Source organism: Tamandua tetradactyla, chromosome X (genome assembly GCF_023851605.1).
Source record: "Tamandua tetradactyla isolate mTamTet1 chromosome X, mTamTet1.pri, whole genome shotgun sequence".
Taxonomy (NCBI): Eukaryota; Metazoa; Chordata; class Mammalia; order Pilosa; family Myrmecophagidae; genus Tamandua; species Tamandua tetradactyla.
Window position 1 is genome coordinate 117,923,159 of NC_135353.1, and position 19,997 is coordinate 117,943,155.

Consider the following 19,997-nt stretch of genomic DNA (forward strand, 5'->3'; position numbering starts at 1 on the left):
CATTCTGGCACTCCTTACTCCACCATCTTCCCTGGAAGTCATCCACATTTTATTCTTAACAGTAATATGTATATACTTATATATTTAATGTGTCCCCTTTTTATATATCCTAAGTTGATGGCAGTTCAGTATTTTACTATCCAACTCATTAAAGAATATTAATATAGCATTTGTATTGAACTAGAGAAAGGGTGGGTGCCATTCAGCGACCTTGAATTTGTATTTGGGTGCCCTGGTTGCTAAGACTACGTTTGTCTGCCTTTGGATAAGAGTGCATGCATTATTGCTTGTATGAAGAACAATTACATGCCATTTTCCTAAAGTGTGGAATGGCAAACATTGAATGTAGATGTTGGGCAAATAAACTGTAATGAATATCTATCTTGTTGGTATCCATTCACCTTTCCTAAAGGTACTCCAGTTCCTTTGAGGATAAACCCATTTCCCCCACCCTCAGGTGGGGGACCCTCAGGATCCCCACTCCCTAATGTACATGCACCTTCTTCCAGTTATTCAAGCAAACATTATCTAGGTAGTGCTGTCATGGAATTTTGCACGTTATTAAGTTCCCAAATCAGTTCATCTTAAAATAGGATGCGTATTCTGGGTGAGTTTGGTCTAATTTGGTGAGTACTTAAAAGGGATTGTGCTCTTCCTGGCAAGAGAGATTGGAAGCATGAGAGGGACTTGATGCATGGAGATTGTCCATTACTGGATTAGAAGGTGGAGGGGTCTATGTGACAAATAAGGTAGCCTCAAGGAACTAAGTGAGGTCTCAAGTCAATAGCCAGCAAGAAACAGGACTTCAGCCCTACACCTGCAAACCTGAGTTCTGCCAATGATGAAGGATCTTGGAAGTGTATTCTTCCCTGGAGGTTGCAGAAAGTAACGCAGACCTTGATTTAGGTCTTGCCTGAGCAAAAAATCCAGCCAATCCATGCCTGGACATCTGACCTACAATAACTATACGATAATAAATGTATTTTATTTTAGACACCCAGTTTGTGGTAATTTGTTATGCAGTAATAGAAAACTATTACAGTCTTTGTGGGATGACATACATAAATGTCTGCCTCTCTCTATCGAGACAGAATAAGCCAGATTTTCTCTTCCTGCCTTTGTATTGCCAGGGGGTAAGCAAGTAAACTGCACTTAGTCAATCACATGCCCTGTCCCTGGACTTTGAAATTCGAGTGATTGGCATAAGGCTGAAAAAAAAAAAGATTTATGTGATTTCATCTCCAGTTCAGCATCTTGATCAGACAATTCCTGTCTTTGAGCTTCCTGCTTCTCATCCAGTTCTCAAATTTCTAACAAATTCTATTTTCTTTACATTGGTAAGAAAAATTTCCTATTGCTTGTGACTGGTAGTATGCAGGGGCCAGCTCATACTGGTTTGAAACACTGTATTATATGCATTTTATCCCACCTTTGCTTTTAGTGAAATTGATAGTTTGAAATTGACCATGACAGAAACTGGTTGTTAAGCACTTACCAGAACACCACTGCTTGCAGCCAAACTCTTAAATTTAGAATTTGTGATCTTCCACAACTCTGGTGTTGCCTTAACCATATTGTTCTGCAAATAAACTACCTGGGATTGACTGTTCCAAGGCAGTGGCACCAGGTCTTCTACCACTTGAGCACCTAACATGACTCAGAGGATGCATAGACCTCCATCAATAGTATAGACATTAGATGGACCACAAGAGTTGGGAGATCATCTCCTCTCATCTCCATCCCTGTTGACAAATAAGCATCAGAGGCTCAGGGAATGCAGAGATCAGGGGAAGAGCTGGGAGGACTGCCTGTCTGCTGCTTCTTGGGCTTGGCTACATTTCTAGAGATGGAGAGGAGACATGCCCATAGACCCTTCCCTTATGGGTAACGTAACTAGGTATGGTATCTTCCTCACACTGAAGAGAATTTTGACACCTAGCTCATAATGCTCCTCTCCACGCCAACTCCCGCAACTACTCTGAGCTTATTTCACTTTTCACATGGATAACTCCAACCAGCACCCTGGCTTCCGGGTCATTGACCTTTCATTTCCAGGGAATGCCATCTTCTCTTCTCTTTACACTCCCTGGACCTTGTCATCACCTGGGAGTTCTACCTCTTATCTTAAATATTAACTGTTTGACCACCTACACGGTCCTTCATTATTCCACCTTTTTCAATGTCACTCCAGGACACCATAGCAGGATACCTATCACATATTTGGCATTTAAGTGATATTTATTGAATAAACTATACTAGTTCTTGGATCTCAAGGATACTTGCATTCATTGACCCCCCCCCTTTGTTTTTCGATCCATTATACTGCTCTCCCCACATTTCTACCTGTTGAAAGCCAATCTGCCCGTTAGACAAGAACTGAGGTCTTATCTCTCCCAGATAGATATATTGATCTCTCCTTGAACGAAGGAATAAAAAGAGCACATCGAATTCATTTTGCAATTTCAGTGTTTATTTCTGATACCAAAACTTGACAGCACACAAGAAAAAAAGCAATAGACAAGGAACAGCAAATAAATTTCATCTTGCATGCCACTTTCAGTCAACAAGGTGTGGCTCTCTAGATAGCTGTTTAGAAGGAATCTGAGGCTTCAGCCTCACTCAGGGGAAAGACCATTGCAACTGATTAGCAATATCTGTGAATATAAGAAAGAACAAATAAAAAGATCAACAATATATATATATATATAAAAGGAATATAAATACCAAATAGTGCTTTCTCATCCTTCACACCACGGGTTTCATGACTCCTGGCTCATGCACATAAATATACCCCCCATGGACTGTATATGCCCCAGTTCAAAGTGATGTACCTACCCACATCTTACTCAACCCAGAAGAAACCAATGGCACCAAAGTTGGCAGCGAAGTTGGCACTGGCTGCACCACTAGGGCCAATAATGGGGCCGGCGAAGGTCTGGGGAAATCTAGAGCGGGCATTCTGGTGGTATCTAGCCCAGAATGTAAATGGGATTCTGGACCAGGGATCTCCAAAATCTCCTTCCTCATCCCAGGTCAGCAGCTCAAATTCAATGTCATCCCAGCTCCAGGGCCCAGACACGGCCTCATCTCCAATCCCCATGCGGGTTCTGGCCTCAGCTCGGGCCTCAGCCTCAGCTGCAGCAGCATCTAGAGCATCCAAGGCCTCATCAGCAGCCTCCATGAATTGTGCAGTCCAGTCGCGAGGGTCCCTCTTTTGAACCTGAGATGAGGAATAGAAAGCAAAACCCATAATATTACTTAATGAATATCAAGCACCAACTACATATTATACATCCTATTTTGTGCTATTGTTTACATAATAACAGTAACAAATACCAACATTAATGAGGCATCTATCAAGTGCCACACCTGGGTTCTCATCCCTGCCCTGGGCCTTTCCTAGCCAGTGATACCCCATCCTTTGACCTAACATGCCTGGCGCAATTCTTTTATTACCTCTGCAATGAATCTGAGCACTTTCATCTTGCTGGTCTCATGGTAGGAACGGAGGCCCCAGAGGAACTCATACTCAGGGGGGTTGCTGTTGGGAACTCGTCTGTAGTCCAGGTACCTTAGAAAGAAAAAAAAAATCTTTGTGTCTAGCTAGGCACAATTGTACTCTACCAATGCATTGTAACTCTAGATTCTAAAACCACAAATTTTAGGTAGCAACGTCCCTTCTGAACTCCTACACATAATCCTGAGTATTACCCTCTAATAATCAGACCTTCAAATTTATGTGCCACTTCTTTTATACTGAATAGTCACGTAAGATTAACTTCTCTATGGTTCTAGGTCATAGAAAGGACAATAGTTAAGCTCCCCCTCTGTCACAGTTCCAGCTCCAGGTTCTTGTAATTTTGTCAGTGAGCCATGGACAGGCCCATTACAGTACACTGCACATGTCTTGGCCTGGCTCAGCCTTGGAAAGGTCTACCCTGGGGGATGGGGACAGGACTTACTTCTAAGACAACTTATAAAGTAGAAAAATTCAACCACAAGGAGAATATTTGGTAGATGCTCCTGAGTACACAATGTTTCTGTGTGTACATGTGCATGGGTAGTCGGTGTAAGAAACAAGGTTTGGAAGGCTTTTCTGAGGCACACATAGCTCATGAGAAAGAGACAAAGCCTTTTACACATAACTTACTTCTGCTTTACAAATTCGTAAGTGAGAAGCTTCCTCAGATCTCCAAGGAGGGGATGTCTCACCCTGATAGTAAAAAAAAGGAACCTATAATCAGAGATTATGATAGTGCCCAAATGTGGGCGCCGTCATTTCCAAGCATGGAAAAGTGCTTTCCAACACAGAGGTCAGAGATGAGAGCAGAGGCAGAAAGCTTGGGACTGTTTCTCCATCTACCCAGGTCAGACCCCTAGGCCCTATACTTCCCCACTCCTCCCACACCAGACCACCAGGCTGATGCAATCCTGAGACCATTCTCTGATGTCAAAGGATAATATAAACAGGTAAGAGAGAGCCCAGTCATACCCAGGGCGCAGTCCCATCTTGCGTAGTGCCTCCCAGAGGACAGCTGCAATGGCAAGTAAGGGGTGAAAAATGAGCACATGGAAATCAAGCTGTGGCCAACCCCCAGCTGCAGGTCCAGCCACTTACCCTCACTAGCACGGTTGCCATTCATGAAGATGATGCCCAAAATCACTAACAGGAGACCCAACTTGGGTGTGTCTTTAGTCCTAAAGAAGTGAAAAAGAATGTATTTTCAGCAACCTGCATAAGACAGCTGGCTCACCTATCTATGTTTCCCAATTTTCCTTGGCTAGATCAGAATTTCACTCTAGCTCTCTCCATGACCTACTATGTAACCCTGAACCCTGGACCCTGACCTACTTGAAATTTCAAGAAATAAAGCACCATCGAGAAAGGGAATGTTCCACTCCTTTCCCATCTTACGTTCCCAGGATGCCAGCCAGGGACTCTGGGGTACTGATGAGAATATATAGGTGTTCTTCCTTGTCAATTTCCTTTAGTTGGATCCCAAATTTCTATAGGGGGAAGAAAAGAGACTATGAAAGCACAAAATTTAGCCAAGCTACCCACAGGCAGTCATTCATCTCCCTCTGAAACTTGTCCTAAACTCCCAGTAGGAACATGAATCGCTGAAACCAAGACTTTCCCCATTACTCCAGTCCCTCAGGGCTGCCTTCTCACCTTCTCCAGGACAAAGCATGCACGTTCAATGATTTCTGGATAAACATCAGTGTATTCACGGATGATATCCCTCAGCATTTCTGTAGAGGAAAGGAAGGAGCACCTGGGCTGAGCAGGAGCCACAGAGCTGCAGCCCCTTTGCCAGCCCTGCACAGCCAGGGTCCTTAATGGTGGAAAAGGAAGAACCAGCCATGGAAGGAGGAGATAGATGTAGAGGAGTCACATAAGTAAAGGGGTGCCCACAGAACATGGGGTGAGGGGAAAGGGAGAATTCAAGGAGAGATCACTAGATGCCTACCTGAGCGCTTGATGGGCACCTTTGTGTAGTCTTTAAGCATAAGGTACTTGACCAACTTATTTGCCTGCAAGGGAAAAAGAAATCATTAAAGTTAGATATTCTCAGAAAACTAGGTTGAATTATAGATGGGAGGATGAAAGTGCAAGATGTGACTGGGGTGTCATAGCTCTTACTCTTTCCTGAAGAAGGGCCACATCTCGGGGCTGTGAGACACCCTGGTTCTGTGAGGCACGCGAGTTGGGGGAGGGTCGCAGGTTTGGCGAGGGTCGCAGGTTCTGCCAGTCAGGTGGAACTGGCCAGTCAGTTGGGATCCAGTCAGGTGGGAGTGGCCAGTCAGTGGGAAGTGGCCATTCAGGTGGCAGTGGCCAGTCAGGTGGTAGCGGCCAATCAGGAGGACCTTGCCAATCTGGAGAGCCCTGCCAGCCTGGTGGGGTTTGCCATCCAGGTGGGGTCTGCCATACAGGTGGATTCTGCCAGGCTAGTGGGTTCGGCCAGACAACAGGGCCAGACCAGACAATGGGGCTCGGCCAGATCACTGGGTTTTGCCAGATTACCGGGTTGGGCCACATCACTGGGTTCTGCCAAGCAACTGGGTTCTGCCAAGCTGGTGGGGTCTGCCTAACTGAGGGGTTCTGACGTGCCGGTGGGGTCTGCCTGGCTGTCTGGTTCTGCCAGCCTGATGGGTTCTGCCAAGCCAATGGGGTCTGCCAGAGCACATTGGGTGGTGCGCCAGGTGGGTTCTGAGTGGTCACTGGAACTGGTGCAGACCTCCAGGTCCCTGTAGTAAGTTGGGCCCGCCTGTGATCCCCACTGCTGTTCTCTTCCATATTCAAGTTATTTATCTGCATCATCAGAGAGAAGGAAGGCCTAGGGTTACGAGACAGCTCTGTTTCCTAACCCTATCTCTGCAAGGAAGGCCCCCTAAACCCTCACCTGCAGTGATAGTCTGACCCACTAGCCACTGGTCACCCTGAGTCCTGAGCTTGTCTTTCACTGTATTTCAGGGAGGAGTTTCATTTCCAACCTAGGCCAGGAATAACCCAAGGATGGGGCCTCTTCCTATGTCCACCACTACTGGCTCTGCTCATATCACTCTGGACAAGTCATTATACCTCTGTGTGAGTCAGTTTTCTTCTCTGTAAAATTATATTACCTTCAAGAGTTATGAGATAAACTGTGTGAATATACCTAGCTTATTCACTATCAAAGTATAAAATGAATTATAGCCAGATTGTAAGTATATGTGTATCTGTGTTTTATCTCCCTGTCAGTCTGCGGACACTGAGGACAGCAATTATAATTCATTTCAATGAATCCTAAGGCCTAGCTGAATATTGGTGGTTGTATTTTTGTTTCGTTTTGTTTAGAATAAATGAACAACCTCAGAAGAAAGGAGGGAGCCCAGAGCAAAGTGGAGCTGGCAGGGATCTCACCTTGCGGGTCCTCTTGCCCCGAATTATAGTCCGGGACTCCAGATTCTGAGCCTGGGAACCATCTGCTGAAGCCTGTGCAGCTGCACCCTCAGGTTCAGAGATACCTGGGTTGGTCTCTACATCAGCCTGGGAAGTGGCCATTATGGCCTGGCTAACATCCCGGGGTTGGCTATCAGCTGTTGGGGCCTTGGTGGTATCATTCCAAGCCTTGAAGGCAGTCTTGGACTGAGTGTTGGCCTTCTCACTGGTATTGAAAGACTGAGAAAAATTGTAGGTGGCATTTGGGCCCATGTTAGTGGTGGCATTCTGGGCATTAAAGGCTGTCTTAGGCTTAGACTTGTTAGCAGCTAACTCACTGGTGGCTGCTGCCTGGGAAAAGTCATAGGCAGCATTTGGGCCCTTTGTGGAGGCATTCTTGGTCTTAAAGGCTGCCTTAGGCTGGGTGTTGGGCATCTCCTTGGCATTAAGGGCCTGAGAGAAATCATAGGCACCATTTGGGCCTTTTGTGGTGGCATTCTGGGCCTTAAAGGCTGTCTTAGGCTTAGCGGCAGCTGCTACAACCTGAATGTCAGCCATCTCATTGGCAGTTGGGGGCTGTGAACTCTGGGGACTAGCGTTCGGCCCACTGGCAGCTGCTGTGGCCTGGTTGGTAGGTGGAGCCTCGGAGATTTGGATCGCTTCCATCAGGGTCTGCATAAGCAAGGCGCTGTCTTCCACAGAGGCCTCAGCCTGCAAACACAGGAGAAAAAAATTAAAGCTCTGGGCCTCAGAAGGGGAGCAGGACGGTGGGGAGAGCAGTGCAAGGGAGGTGCCGGAGGGTGGGTGGTGCAAAAAGAGAAGGGCTGAGCCAGAGACCTAGAGGGGCCAGCAAAGAACCAAAGGAGGAGGGGCTGAAACAAAACATGTGGTAGGGGCGGGAGTAGGGCAGGTGCTAAAGGAGGCGTGGATGCACAGTGGAGCAGGGGGCTGAGCAAGGAGTTGGGTTAGAGCAGAGCCAGTGCGGCATTTGCTAGCAGCTTGGGACAGGAGACAGAAGGAAGGTGGAGGAAGGAATCAGGGAGAAAAAGCGGGGTGGGGAATCCACGAGAGAGGAGGGTGGAATCTGGGGGCTTGGGGGAAGGGGCAGCACACTGCTCTACACTAGTCAGGACTATGGAAAAAAATGGTTCCTTACCCAACCCGCATTCTCTGGGCAGATTGCCCTGACTACTAACAGGGTCTCCTATCTCTGAGCAGGGACTGATTGCTGAAAAGGGACGCTCCTCCCCCACCCTTCGCTAAAGGAAGAAAATCTGAAAGATGAGGGAAGCTAGGCACCAAAGATGGCAAAATCAGATCCGGGCATTTGGGTGGCCAAAGGCCCAGGGAGAATTGGCGGCTGGGGAAATGGTGGGATGGGAAGCAGATATCTCACCTGGAAGCCGAGGAGGCCTGCACCACAGTCCATTTTCTGAGCCATGGCTCCTGTCCCTCTGGCAAGAGCAGAGCCTGGGGGTTATGGAAGAGGAGCTGGGAGTTATATTACAGAGGGCAAACACGACAGTCCGAATTGGGAGAGGGATGGCTGGGTTTGACTGTGGGGGCGGATAAAGTGCCAAATATGAGAAGAACTGGCCGTAACCGGGCGGGAAAAGTGAATGGGTGTCCAGACGGAGGTTCTGAATCCCGAGAAGCTACTGATGGGGAGAAGCTTCAAATCAGAGTTCAGGGTGCAGGTAAATAAGAGCTCTAAATCCATGAGGACTGGACTGGCGTTCGCAATGGAATTTGGGAAGCTGAATGGAGGTCTCGGATCGTATAACAGATCAAGGTCGAGAAATCTGTGGGGATTCCGAACGATGGGAGGGATTGGACAGGGTTTCAGAGGGTGAATAGGGATTCTAAATCAGGGAGGATCGAGCCGGAGATGTGAATAGGGTTTCGGGGAGTTGGAAGCGGGTTCAGAAACCGGGGTAAAGGGAACGGGATTAAAAATGGAGGGCCGGCACCAGGGGGCGGATGCCCTGTCTGGGGGCTGATTCTCACCTTGCCTCAGGCCCCAACCCCAACCCCCTCGCTGCCTCCCTTCTTCACGACTGAGGATCTGGATTGCAGTATTCGGCTCTCAGCAGCCGCACCCTCTCCTTGTCCAGGAGAAAATGCCAGCGCGGCAGCTTAGGCGACCCCGCCTCTTCGCCTAATATACCACCCACCGCCTCAGATCGCTGTACGCATGCGCAAGAGCCAGGCGACCAAATACAGTCCCGCCCGCTTTCCCAACAAAAGCTGTCCTGGAGATAATAATGCGCATGTGCACTGGCAGCGACCCCGCCCCCTTGCCAGCACACCACGCCACCACCAACCGGGTCAACAGTATACAACAGTCCCTCCCCATCACTTCCCCTCCCCCAACAGATGCGCAGTACCTTTCCGTTCCGCCCCTTGCCCCACGCACCGGCTCGCTACCTTTTCCGCAATGCGTCTCTGTTCTATTCCTCACTTCTCAAGGCCCCTCTTATCAGGTCAGCAAGCATCTCCACCCGCTTGCTCAGCACCACTTAAGTCATTATGTGAGGTCTCTAATTGCAACAAGTGCTAGGCCCCTGCTGAGCTCATCTTTGGGACCCAGGAAAGGGAATGGCCGGGGAGGATAAACTATTGGGGGTAGCAGTTAAGTTTGTGACTGCCATGAGGCTCTACATGGCCCCTTCACTAGCTCCCAGACAAATACAGAACGTTAGCTTCTTTTCTGCCTTTTGTGCAGCTCCAGAAATGTACTCATGCTGTGTTAGGGAAAGGTAGGGGGAGGGGAAGGAGGGACACAGCTTTTACAACACAGCAGGATATACGCTAGGGTTTGTCTTCCTTTCAAAGCATTCCTGGGAGGTGGGAGCATTCCCATTTTACAGATCAAACAGCACAGATACATTGCATGAGCTAGACAGAATCACGGAGCCAGTTAACAGAAAACACAAACTTAAGGCCTGAGGCTTTCTGACTCCAAAGCGCATGTTCCATTATAGCTTGGGGACTGAGGTACCATCCCCTCTTCAGGTGGAGGCGACAGATATCCCTCTCCCCAACATCTGTCTTAAGCAAAGTTAGTGTCTCTGGGGCGCAAGCTCCTGCTTGCACTCAAGGGAACAGAGGGAGTGACTCCTAGCCTCACCTGACCGCTCTATTTGGGTCCATGCAGGTATGGAAATTGCTGTTTGGGTTACACTCTCTACACTGACTGACAAGCCTCTTCACTGTGAGTAGCAGAAACACGCTGCCCCTGAGACCTTCCTGGGCCCGCTGAAGCAGACAGGATAAATAGGCATTTGTGAATCTGAACCAGGGTAAGCTCTGGTTTAGAGTCAATGTTTGCTGTTTCCTTCCAGCGCTGGAAACTGGAGCAGCTATGGTCTCGAACACAGAAGCTGCGCTGGGCTTCAGAATTCCTGGGATGGATTGCAGACTTGTTTGTTGCTAGCTGTGAGCCCACTCAGGTCACCCAACTTCTCTATGCCCCAGTTCTTCAACATGCAAAGTGGGAAGCACAAGGAGCACTTACTAAGGTTCTACCCAAAGACACACTTGCTGCTATGCTCCCAGAATGACTGGAGAAACTAAAACAGGCAGAAAATGATATACAGATGTGATATGACTCAAATTGAACTGACAGTTTTCCAAAATCCAAGGCAGAACTTTGCACATTTCACATTTGTTCTGGCATCAGCTCCTGTCAGGAGCCTGAATATAAAAGGAAGTTAATACTAGGAAGGACCACAGCATTTGGTCCCCAAGGGCCAAGATCAATTCTGCCTGGCTGGATGGCTTTCCTCATCTGTTGCATAGCAACCTCCCGTCAGCTGCCTGTTTTTCCTCAGCACTTCCTCTGTAAAGTGTCTGCAGTAGGACGTGATCAGACTCAGGAAAAGAGGCTTGAAACACTATTTTATATGCTGTTTGCTTTGAAATATGTATCTCTAGTCCAAGCATGGCCTATGAATTCTAGATCCATGATACAACTGCTTATATTACTTCTCCAATTGAATATCCGTCTGTATTCTCAAAATTAACATGTCCCAAACTGATTCGTTTGTATATATGCCCCTCTTCAGCAATACTCTGTCATCTAGCCATCTACCTCTCTCCCCAATTAGAATCTCTCTTGGAGAACTAACTAAAATGATGCCTGGAACATTTTACATACTTAATAATACTTTTGAATGAATGAGTGAATTCCATTAGCCATCTCATTTGTTGCTCAAGCAAGAAACTTGACAGGCATTCTTTTTTCCTTCCCATGATGAATTCACTTACTTTTGCCTCATTATATAAATAATGCATAACCATCATTAAAAATCTGACATTACCTAAATATCTTAGAAAGTAAAAATTACCCCAATTCTCACTATCTTGAGATAATTGCTATTAAGATTTTGATGCTACTCTTTCATGCATACGTATGTGTATATATATACATATCTTCTTACACAGATGGGATTATATTATAAAGATTATATAATACATATTATAAACGCCATAAGTATTTTAAATTGTATTATTTTACTTACTGTCTGCCTTTGGTTTCTTTCACCTCCACCCTCCTCATGACAGGCATGCATTTTAGCAACCAATTTGATATTTTATCATGGTTAAAAAGTCATATGTTTTTCTAGTTTTACAAAATTAAAATATTATAAATATTTTAATATGCCTTATTTATCTTATTTAAAGATAATCCAATACTGATTCATTCTTTTAAACTGCTAAATAATATTCCACAACATGGATGCATTCAACCATTCCACTGCTAATGGCTACTCATTTTCATTTCAGTGCTTAGTATTGTAAGACTTTTCCAATTTTTGCCAAACTGATGTATATATATTATCTCCTTGTGGTTTTAATTTACATTTCTGATAATATGGAAGAACACATTTTCATATATTAATGGATCTCCTGGATTTCTTTTGTCATGCAAGTGTTTTCTCCACTTTTCTTTTGGGTTATTAGTCTTGGTCTTATCTGTAGGAGTTGTCTATACAGGCCTAAATATACTTATTGGAAACCCCAGAGCCAGATATATTTACATTTTAGTAAGCGAATATAGCGCACATACTGTTTTATGTAACAGTTGCAAATGTGAAATCTACAAAAACTGGATAATTACTTCTTCACATCCCCCTGGTAGCCAAAAGAATGTGATCAGGAGTTCCCCAAACCAGCCTCAGATTCGTTAGAATGTCTCACAGAATTCAGACATGCTATTATACTTAACAGTTATAATTTATTGCAGCAAAAGGATACAGACTAAAATTGGCAAAAGCAAGAAATGCATAAGGCAGAGTTCAGGACAGACAGGTGCAAGCTTGTAAATCCCTGGGGAGCTATTAAGTCCCTGGAAAGCATTTAATTCTCTCAGAAATGATGTGTGACAACAGGTATGAAGTATTGTCAACCAAGGGAAGCTCAACTGAGCCTGGTGTCCAGGGTTTTTATTGCATGTGAGTCATGTAGGAATGGAGTGCCCTCCATCCCCTCTAAAGGTCAAATTAATATTGTGTGGCTTAAGACCCAACGATAAATCACACTGCTAACATAAACTATCTGGCATGGCCCAAGGCTCTAGATAAACAAAGACTTATCAGGCAAGATATTCCAAGAGCTTAGATGTTATTTCCAAGGAACCCATCAAGGGCCAGACTTTCTTTGGAATGTACAGTTTTGAACACCCCATGCCTGCTGAGTTAACCTTTTTTTACTGCATTACTAGTCACAATACCAGCCTAACCCTTTGTCTGCAGGAGTGATTCAAAGATGCAAGGACAGGTAATTCATTGCCATAGTTGTGGTCATGGTAGTGGAAGCCATGAGAAAAGCCAATTGCTAGGGATAGCATTGGTAGTAGGGGTAGCAGGCAGAGTCCAGTGTTCAGTGGTGGCACAAGTGGTGTCCATTCACCTAGTATTTACGGAATGGTTTTTGAAATAGAGCTAGTGGCCAGCTGCTCTTAGCAAATTCTTTCTTAAGTCTACTATTTCAGAAATGATACCATCCAGGTTGCAAGAGGCCTGGGCTCTGAATCACCTCTCCCCATGTGGCCTCTACTAAGGCCATGGTGGATGGATGTTATCATTAGTGTTGAATGGTGGTAAAAATTCTGACTCTTCATTAGGGCTCTCTCTCTCTCTCTCTCTTTTTTTTTACCTTTACAATGGAGTTTTATTTTTCTTTTTAAAATATTTTTATTGAGATAGCTTCACGTACCATACAGTCCATCCAAAGTATGCAATCAGTAGCTCACAATACCATCACACAGTTGTGTGTTCATCAACATGGCCATTTCTAGAACATATGCATCACTCCAAAAAATAAATAAATAAATAAAAATAAAAAGACCAAAGAAAAATCCATACATCCCATATTCCTGGCCTCTCCCTCCCAATGACTAGTATTGCATCTATCCAATTTTTTTTTACCCCTTATCCCGCACCTATTATTTATTTATTTTTTTACTCATTTGTCCATACCCTGGATAAATAGAGTGTCAGCCACAAGGTTTTCACAATCACACAGTCACATAAAATGGGGATTTATTAACTTAAAATTTACAGTTCTGAGGCCATGAAAATGTCCATTCAAGGCATCAATAGGATGATACCTGGACTTTGAGGACAGGTTTCTGACATCTGGAACACCTCTGTCCTGTGGGATGGCACATGACTAGTGTCTGTTGATACTAGGCACCTTTTGATACCACCCTAGTGATTAGGGGAAGGAGCATCTATCTCATCACCACCATTAAGGAGCATCTCATCACCAGCACCACTCACAGTAGAGACTTTGTGCACAGCTGAGGGGAACTCTGTGAGGAGGCTTATGTCTCAGAATGCCTATGAGATCACACAGCTAATTTTACTTTGAAGTCTTGTCTTCTTTTGGCCTTATCTGAGAAGTAAAGCACAAAGCCACACTGATTAAGGATCTGACAAACTTATCTGGGGTTTCTTCCTATCTCCGAAGGACAACGTTGAGGATTCTTTTTGCAGGAACCCACAACATCACTAACTCTCTGCTTTTCCTCCCCGCAGAATCATTGGAAGGCTGAAGAAGATCCAACAAGAAGAAAAAACTGGACAATCTGAAAATCAATTAGTGTTTTCCACCAGGCAAATTGCCACCCGGAAATCTTGAGGGACAGCTGAATCCAGAGAGACACAACTGAGACATAGTTACCTGGAGCAAAAAGTACTGGAGAAACATTTAATAATTTCGACAAATTGCTGGAGGCTGAGTGTGGACTAGGGTTAGAGTGAGAAACTTTTGCAGGGAGCAGTCACTGAGAGGTCTCCATGTTTTCATGGGTTTTACTTCCAAGAATCCCACCAGGTTCTCACAGAGAAGATCCAGGAAAGATCCCCTCATGGTTCTGGCAGGGGGAGGGAAAAAGTAACTTTTGTGAAATACTTCCACAGCTTTCTCCATAACAATGTACTACTTTCAGGGGAAATACTTTATCAGAGTTATGCCTCAAAGCCCCTTCTAGCTTTTATGTCTCACTTAAGAGAGCATGTGGGCTCTATAAGAAGAAACCCTTGTGAAGGTCACAGGCAAGAGACACAGGCTCACAAATGGCTGATATTTAATTGGAATATTATAGAACACTCCCTTTCCCTATGCCATATCACCAGACCAACAGAGCTTCGGTGTAATACTGGATTATAGCTAGAAGAGCTGCAAGAGTACAGACTCTCTCTAAGGAGATGTACTTAGGGAAGCCCAAAGTCAAGAGGGGAGGCAAAGGCAAGGACACTAGAGGAATTAGAAGCCTCTGGATCCTATAGCTGCAGCAAACTAAACAAAACCCAACTCCTAGCCAGATTAACATCAATTTTCACACTAGGCGCCTGTTTATCTCAATTCTTATTAACTGATACAACATGTCCAAATTTCAACAACAATAAAATATTACAAAGCATTCCAAAAGGCCAGAAAATCACACTCTGAAGAGACAAAGTAAGCATTAGAACCAAACTCAGACATGGCACAGCAGTTGGAATTATCAGACAGGGAATTTAAATTAGCTATAGTATGTTAAAGGCACTAATGAAAAAAGCACACAGTATTCAAGAACACGGGAGTAATTTAAGTAGAAAGATGGAGATTCTAAAAAAGAATCAAAAGGAAATGCTAAAAATAAAAACACACTGTAACAGAAATGATGAATGCCTTTGATAAACTCATCAGTAGATTATATGTGGCTGAGGAAAGAATTAGTGAGCTTGCAGATAGCTCAATAGAAACTTCCCAAACTGAAATATGATCTAAAAAAGAATGACAAAAAACAAACAAACAAACAAAAAACCCAGAATATTCAAGAGCTTAGCGGGACAATTTCAAAAGATATAACATACGAATAAATGGAATGCCAGAAGAAGGAAGACAGAATGGAGCAGAAGAAATATTGGAAGTAATAATGGCTGAACAGTTTAAAAAATTAATGAGATACCAAGTCACAGATAAAGGAAGCTCAGAGAATCAAGCAGGATACATATCCCAAAATCTATAACTAGGAATATCATACTCAAACAGCAGAAATCAAAGACAGACAAAATCTTGAAAAACATCAAAGGGAAAAAACAACACCTTACTCTATAGAGAAACAAAGGTAAGAATTTATGGCAGACTTGTCATTAGTACCCATGCAAGCAAGAAGAGCGTGGAGTGAAATATTTAAATAACTAAAAGAAAAAAAAATCCCATTAACATACAATTCTGAAGGTAGAGAAACTATTCTTCAAATGTGAGGGGGAAAAAAAGGCTTTCCCAGACAAGCAAAAGCTAAAGTAATCAAGACCTGCTCTACAAGAAATGTTTAAAGACTTTCTTCAGGCAGAAGGAAAATGATATAGGACAGACACCTGGATCTGCCTAAAGAAAGGAAGAGCATTAGAGAATGAACAAATGAAGTTTTCTGTCAAAGAGGAAATCAAAACTTCAGTAAGAGAATATTCTGGGATGCTGTAATCAATGAAAATGTTCGCAATACATTTTTCCATTATTAAACAACTACATGCAATTGACAAGATAAATATCTTAAGTATAAGAGACAGCAATAGTGAAAATAAAAATATGGAATAAATTATGACATGCAACTAATATACAAAAGAAGCAGATGTATTAATATCAGACGCGGTCGACTAAGTCTAAAGATATCATTTTAGATAAAAAGTTCACTTTATAATGTAAGCAAGTAAATATGTCAATCAAAATTGACATATGCACAAAATAATAAAAACCAAAATCATACCTTTCTAAGTAAATATGAGAAGTCAGACAAAAGAATTGATACTTGAGATTTCTACATTTATCATATTCAGTAAGGCCCCAACATCAAGCATTATTATGCCTCAAAATAAGCACTTTAAATTTTTGCATTCTGAACTGAAGCCAACTTGATTTTCTTCTGTTTTATTTACCTACATATAAGAATTGTTTTCCTTCATATTTCCATCTGAAATAATCAAAGGTTATTTTAAGATTGGTACTCTTTTTATTATTTTGCTTTAAAATACATACATCCAAGTGCATATTAATTAAAATAGTAAAGCTCTCCAGGTTAAATTTTGCTTGTTTTTTCTAGTATATCTTTTCAATTGAAACCACTTTTATTTGAAGAATAATTTCTGACTCTACAAAACCTATTGTTCTCTCAGACATCTTATTCATCCTTTTGTCCTATTTGCAGTTTTAGAAATTTAAATAAAAATTTCCCCAATTCCACGAATGCCCTTGTGCTGGTTTGAAATGATGTATGGACCCTAGAAAAGCCATGTTTTAATCCTAATCCCATTTTGTAAAGGCAGCCATTTCTTCTAATCCTTATTCAGTATTATATGCTTGAAACTGTAATTAGATCATCTCCCTGGAGATGTGATTTAATCGAGTGGTTGTTAAACTGGATTAGGTAGAGGCATGTCTCCACCCATTTGGGTGAGTCTTGATTAGTTTCTGAAGTCCTATAAAAGAGGAAACATTTTGGGAGATTCAAAGAGAGATTGGGAGAGCAGAGAAGAACGATATAGCCACGAGAAACAGAGTCCACTAAATCAGCAACCTTTGGAGATGAAGAAGGAAAATGCCTCCCTGGAAGCTTCACGAAACAGGAAGCCAGGAGAAAAAGCTAGCAGATGATGCCATGTTGGCCATCTGCCCTTCCAGCTGAGAGACAGAGAAGCCCTGGCTCGCCCTGTGTCTTCTCACTTGAGAGACAAACCCTGAACTTCATCGGCCTTCTTGAACCAAGGTATCTTTCCCTGGATGCCTTTGACTGAACATTTCTATAGACTTGCTTTAATTGGGACATTATCTCAGCCTTAGAACTGTAAACTAGCAACTTATTAAATTCCCCTTTTTAAAAGCCATTCCATTTCTGGTATACTGTATTCCAGCAGCTAGCAAACTAGAACAGCCCTCTTAATATTCCCTACATCTTGGCATCAAGTAGAAAAGCAGTAAATACAGCAAACATATCATTATGGCCAGAAAAAGTAAGTCAGAATGCCCCTAGCCCAATTCCATGAGTGCCCTCTTAATTTTCCCTCCATCTTGGCATCATTGTTCAATGTCCATAGTACCAAAGGCAAGGAAAAGAAGTATTGAGTCCCTCTGGTATTCTTAGATATTTATATGATTTGGAATTTGATTTCTGTAGTCATTACGTTTCTGCCAGTACCAATATCTTTGGACTAAATAAAGTGTTACATCATCCCACAAAAAAAAAAAAAAAAATTTGCAAACCCATCATTAGGCTAAACAATATTGATGCAACATTTTACACTTCTCCTCTTAGTTCCCAGGTCAGAATCCAGAATACACACACAAACAGGTTTTTGGTTCACAGGATATACCATATCTACTAGATAAGCACTCCTATGTTGCAACCTCCCAGATAGGTCAATATTTTTTTCAATAGGCTGTTCCACTGTTCAGTAAGGTCAGCTACTAATGGGGTTTTCAAAATAAGATCAGCCCTTTACCTTACTTTTCTTTTTCACTAAAAAATAAGCTCCTTGGGAGGACTGAATGAGCTATTATATGTATAACACATTTAATATGTGACAACACGCTATATAAACAGAAGCTATTTTTACAATGACCCCCCTCACTTTTTTTTTCAGTCTTGGTAATACTAACTAAGGAAATTCTGCACACAAATATTTAATATTTACTGGTCACTTGGTATAAATCAGGATCTGTTCTAGATTCTGGAGACAAAGTCCCTGTTCTCATGGACAAAAATTAGTACTTACTTGAGAGTAGTAAAGTGAGGTTGTTAAAAGCACAGATTCCTGGTCAAGGATGACTGAGATAAAATTTCTACTCTGTCACTTATGAGTTGTGCACGTTGGGCAAGTTATTTGACCTTTCTGTGCCTCAGTTTCTCCATCCAAGAAATAAATTTATAATAATACCTACTTCATGGTGCTATTGTGAGGTATGACTGAATTAATAAATGTAAATTGTTTAGAAGAGTGCTTATCAAAAATAAACACTATAAAAATACTACTATATATAAAATAAATTAAAAATTTATAAAAATTTTATATATAAAAAATAAAAATGTATGCTGTGAACATAAAAATAAAGCCAAATAAGGAGACAGTGATTAACATGGCATCAAGAAAGGCTTTTCTGATGTGGTTATATGAGAACAGACCTAAATGAAGTGATAGAGAAAGGTATGCAACTATTCAGAGGAAGAATATTCCAGACAGGCAGAAAGAGGTCAAGGACCCTAAGGCAGAAATACACTTGGCATGTTCAAGGAACAACAGAAATATCAGTTGTCTGAAATGCAGTGAGCAAGAGGGAAGGAGTCAAGGAATGTGGTCAGAGAAGTAGCCAGGGCCAGATAATACAGAGCTTTGTACATATCCCAAGTTTAGTGAAATCGTGGCTCTGGGATGCTACTGATTAGATTTGTCCAGGATACATGCACTCAGTGTAAATATTACACAATAGTGATGACACTTAAAATATTTGAAAGACAGATCAGAGATAGATATGGATTTTAAACATAACAAAATATTGTATTATTATTAGTCAAAGTTTTAATTTTATAATTCCAGAGAGAAGTATATTTTCAGCGATCTCTTGGCTTTCATTTGATTTAGCAGAATATGCCTTACCCACTAATTCCAAAATGTACACACTCACCACCACTCCTCTTTATGCAGCCATCCTTGTCTTTATTCTTTATATTCTTTTTACCTGTGTTTCCTCCTACCTACTTCCACCCCACCCATTGTAGGCATGCAGTTGTTTGCAACCATCACAAAAAAGTGAAGTCTTCAAACTAGGCTCATAGGCCTGATATAAATCTAGGACAACACACCACTGTCTCTTAAGGAAATTTCTGTCCTAGACCTGCTGGTCCATTCTGGTTTCCCTCTCCCTCTCTAGGCCCCACACAGCTTGGGAGTTGCTCAGAGACAGTGGCCTAGGTATCTTCCACTGCAGACGGAGATTATAGAGCCACTTGGAGCAGTGAGTTAGCACCCTATGCACATCCAGGCACAGGAACCTAAGTCTACAGAGACCTAGTGGGGAGCACAAACTGCTGAGAAGTGGTATGTACATAAGGGACCCAAGGGGGAGGGGTGGTAAACAAAAGAGAAAGACTGATATAACTGCTGGCAAGAACTGTTGTGCCCTCACTCAATCCAGTTTCTGTTGGCTGGACAACCTAAATCCAAATTGGACTTTTCTGGAGTGATTGACCTTTTTGGATTGACCTCATATGGCTCCCTGGGGTGGAATACACTAATGGGGAAGAAATCGGGGGGCAGAATAGCCTCACAGAAAAAAAGAGGGGTGAAACTGAATTGCTGTAAGAAAAGAAGGGTCCCAGAACTGAAAAGTGTAAGAAAAACAGTGCACTAAATGAGGGAGAAAATTTAAACAAATTCTGTTTTTTTGTGTAGAAGAGTCTATCTCTGGGATAAAAATTCACAGAGAAGGAATTGTTGGAAAAGCCATAAAATATCGCTATTGTTGGAGAAGCCATAAAATATTGCTGACATGGCTGCCGTGGCTGATGCAAGGCAACACAAAATGGCTG

The 19,997-nt window shown here is 42.9% G+C and overlaps 1 protein-coding gene across 3 annotated transcripts in view; it reads right to left on the minus strand.

Moving 5' to 3' along the window:
• Nucleotides 1–2,448: 2,448 nt before the first annotated feature.
• MAGED1 (MAGE family member D1) overlaps nucleotides 2,449–19,997 on the minus strand; it is a 230,157-nt gene continuing 212,608 nt past the window's right edge. The window contains exons 3-14 of one of the 3 annotated variants that reach the window (XM_077145553.1): nucleotides 8,319–8,392; nucleotides 6,905–7,633; nucleotides 5,645–6,313; nucleotides 5,472–5,535; nucleotides 5,174–5,253; nucleotides 4,916–5,007; nucleotides 4,619–4,698; nucleotides 4,493–4,535; nucleotides 4,151–4,213; nucleotides 3,457–3,571; nucleotides 2,836–3,220; nucleotides 2,449–2,654 (exon numbers count right to left, since the gene is read on the minus strand). In XM_077145553.1, the coding sequence (XP_077001668.1) occupies nucleotides 2,843–3,220; nucleotides 3,457–3,571; nucleotides 4,151–4,213; nucleotides 4,493–4,535; nucleotides 4,619–4,698; nucleotides 4,916–5,007; nucleotides 5,174–5,253; nucleotides 5,472–5,535; nucleotides 5,645–6,313; nucleotides 6,905–7,633; nucleotides 8,319–8,363 (2,358 nt within the window). In that variant the 5' untranslated portion in view covers nucleotides 8,364–8,392 and the 3' untranslated portion in view covers nucleotides 2,449–2,654; nucleotides 2,836–2,842. Of the gene's footprint in view, nucleotides 3,221–3,456; nucleotides 3,572–4,150; nucleotides 4,214–4,492; nucleotides 4,536–4,618; nucleotides 4,699–4,915; nucleotides 5,008–5,173; nucleotides 5,254–5,471; nucleotides 5,536–5,644; nucleotides 6,314–6,904; nucleotides 7,634–8,318; nucleotides 8,393–8,929; nucleotides 9,109–19,997 lie in introns of those variants that run through there. The other 2 variants (XM_077145555.1, XM_077145552.1) reach the window with 2 other exon arrangements.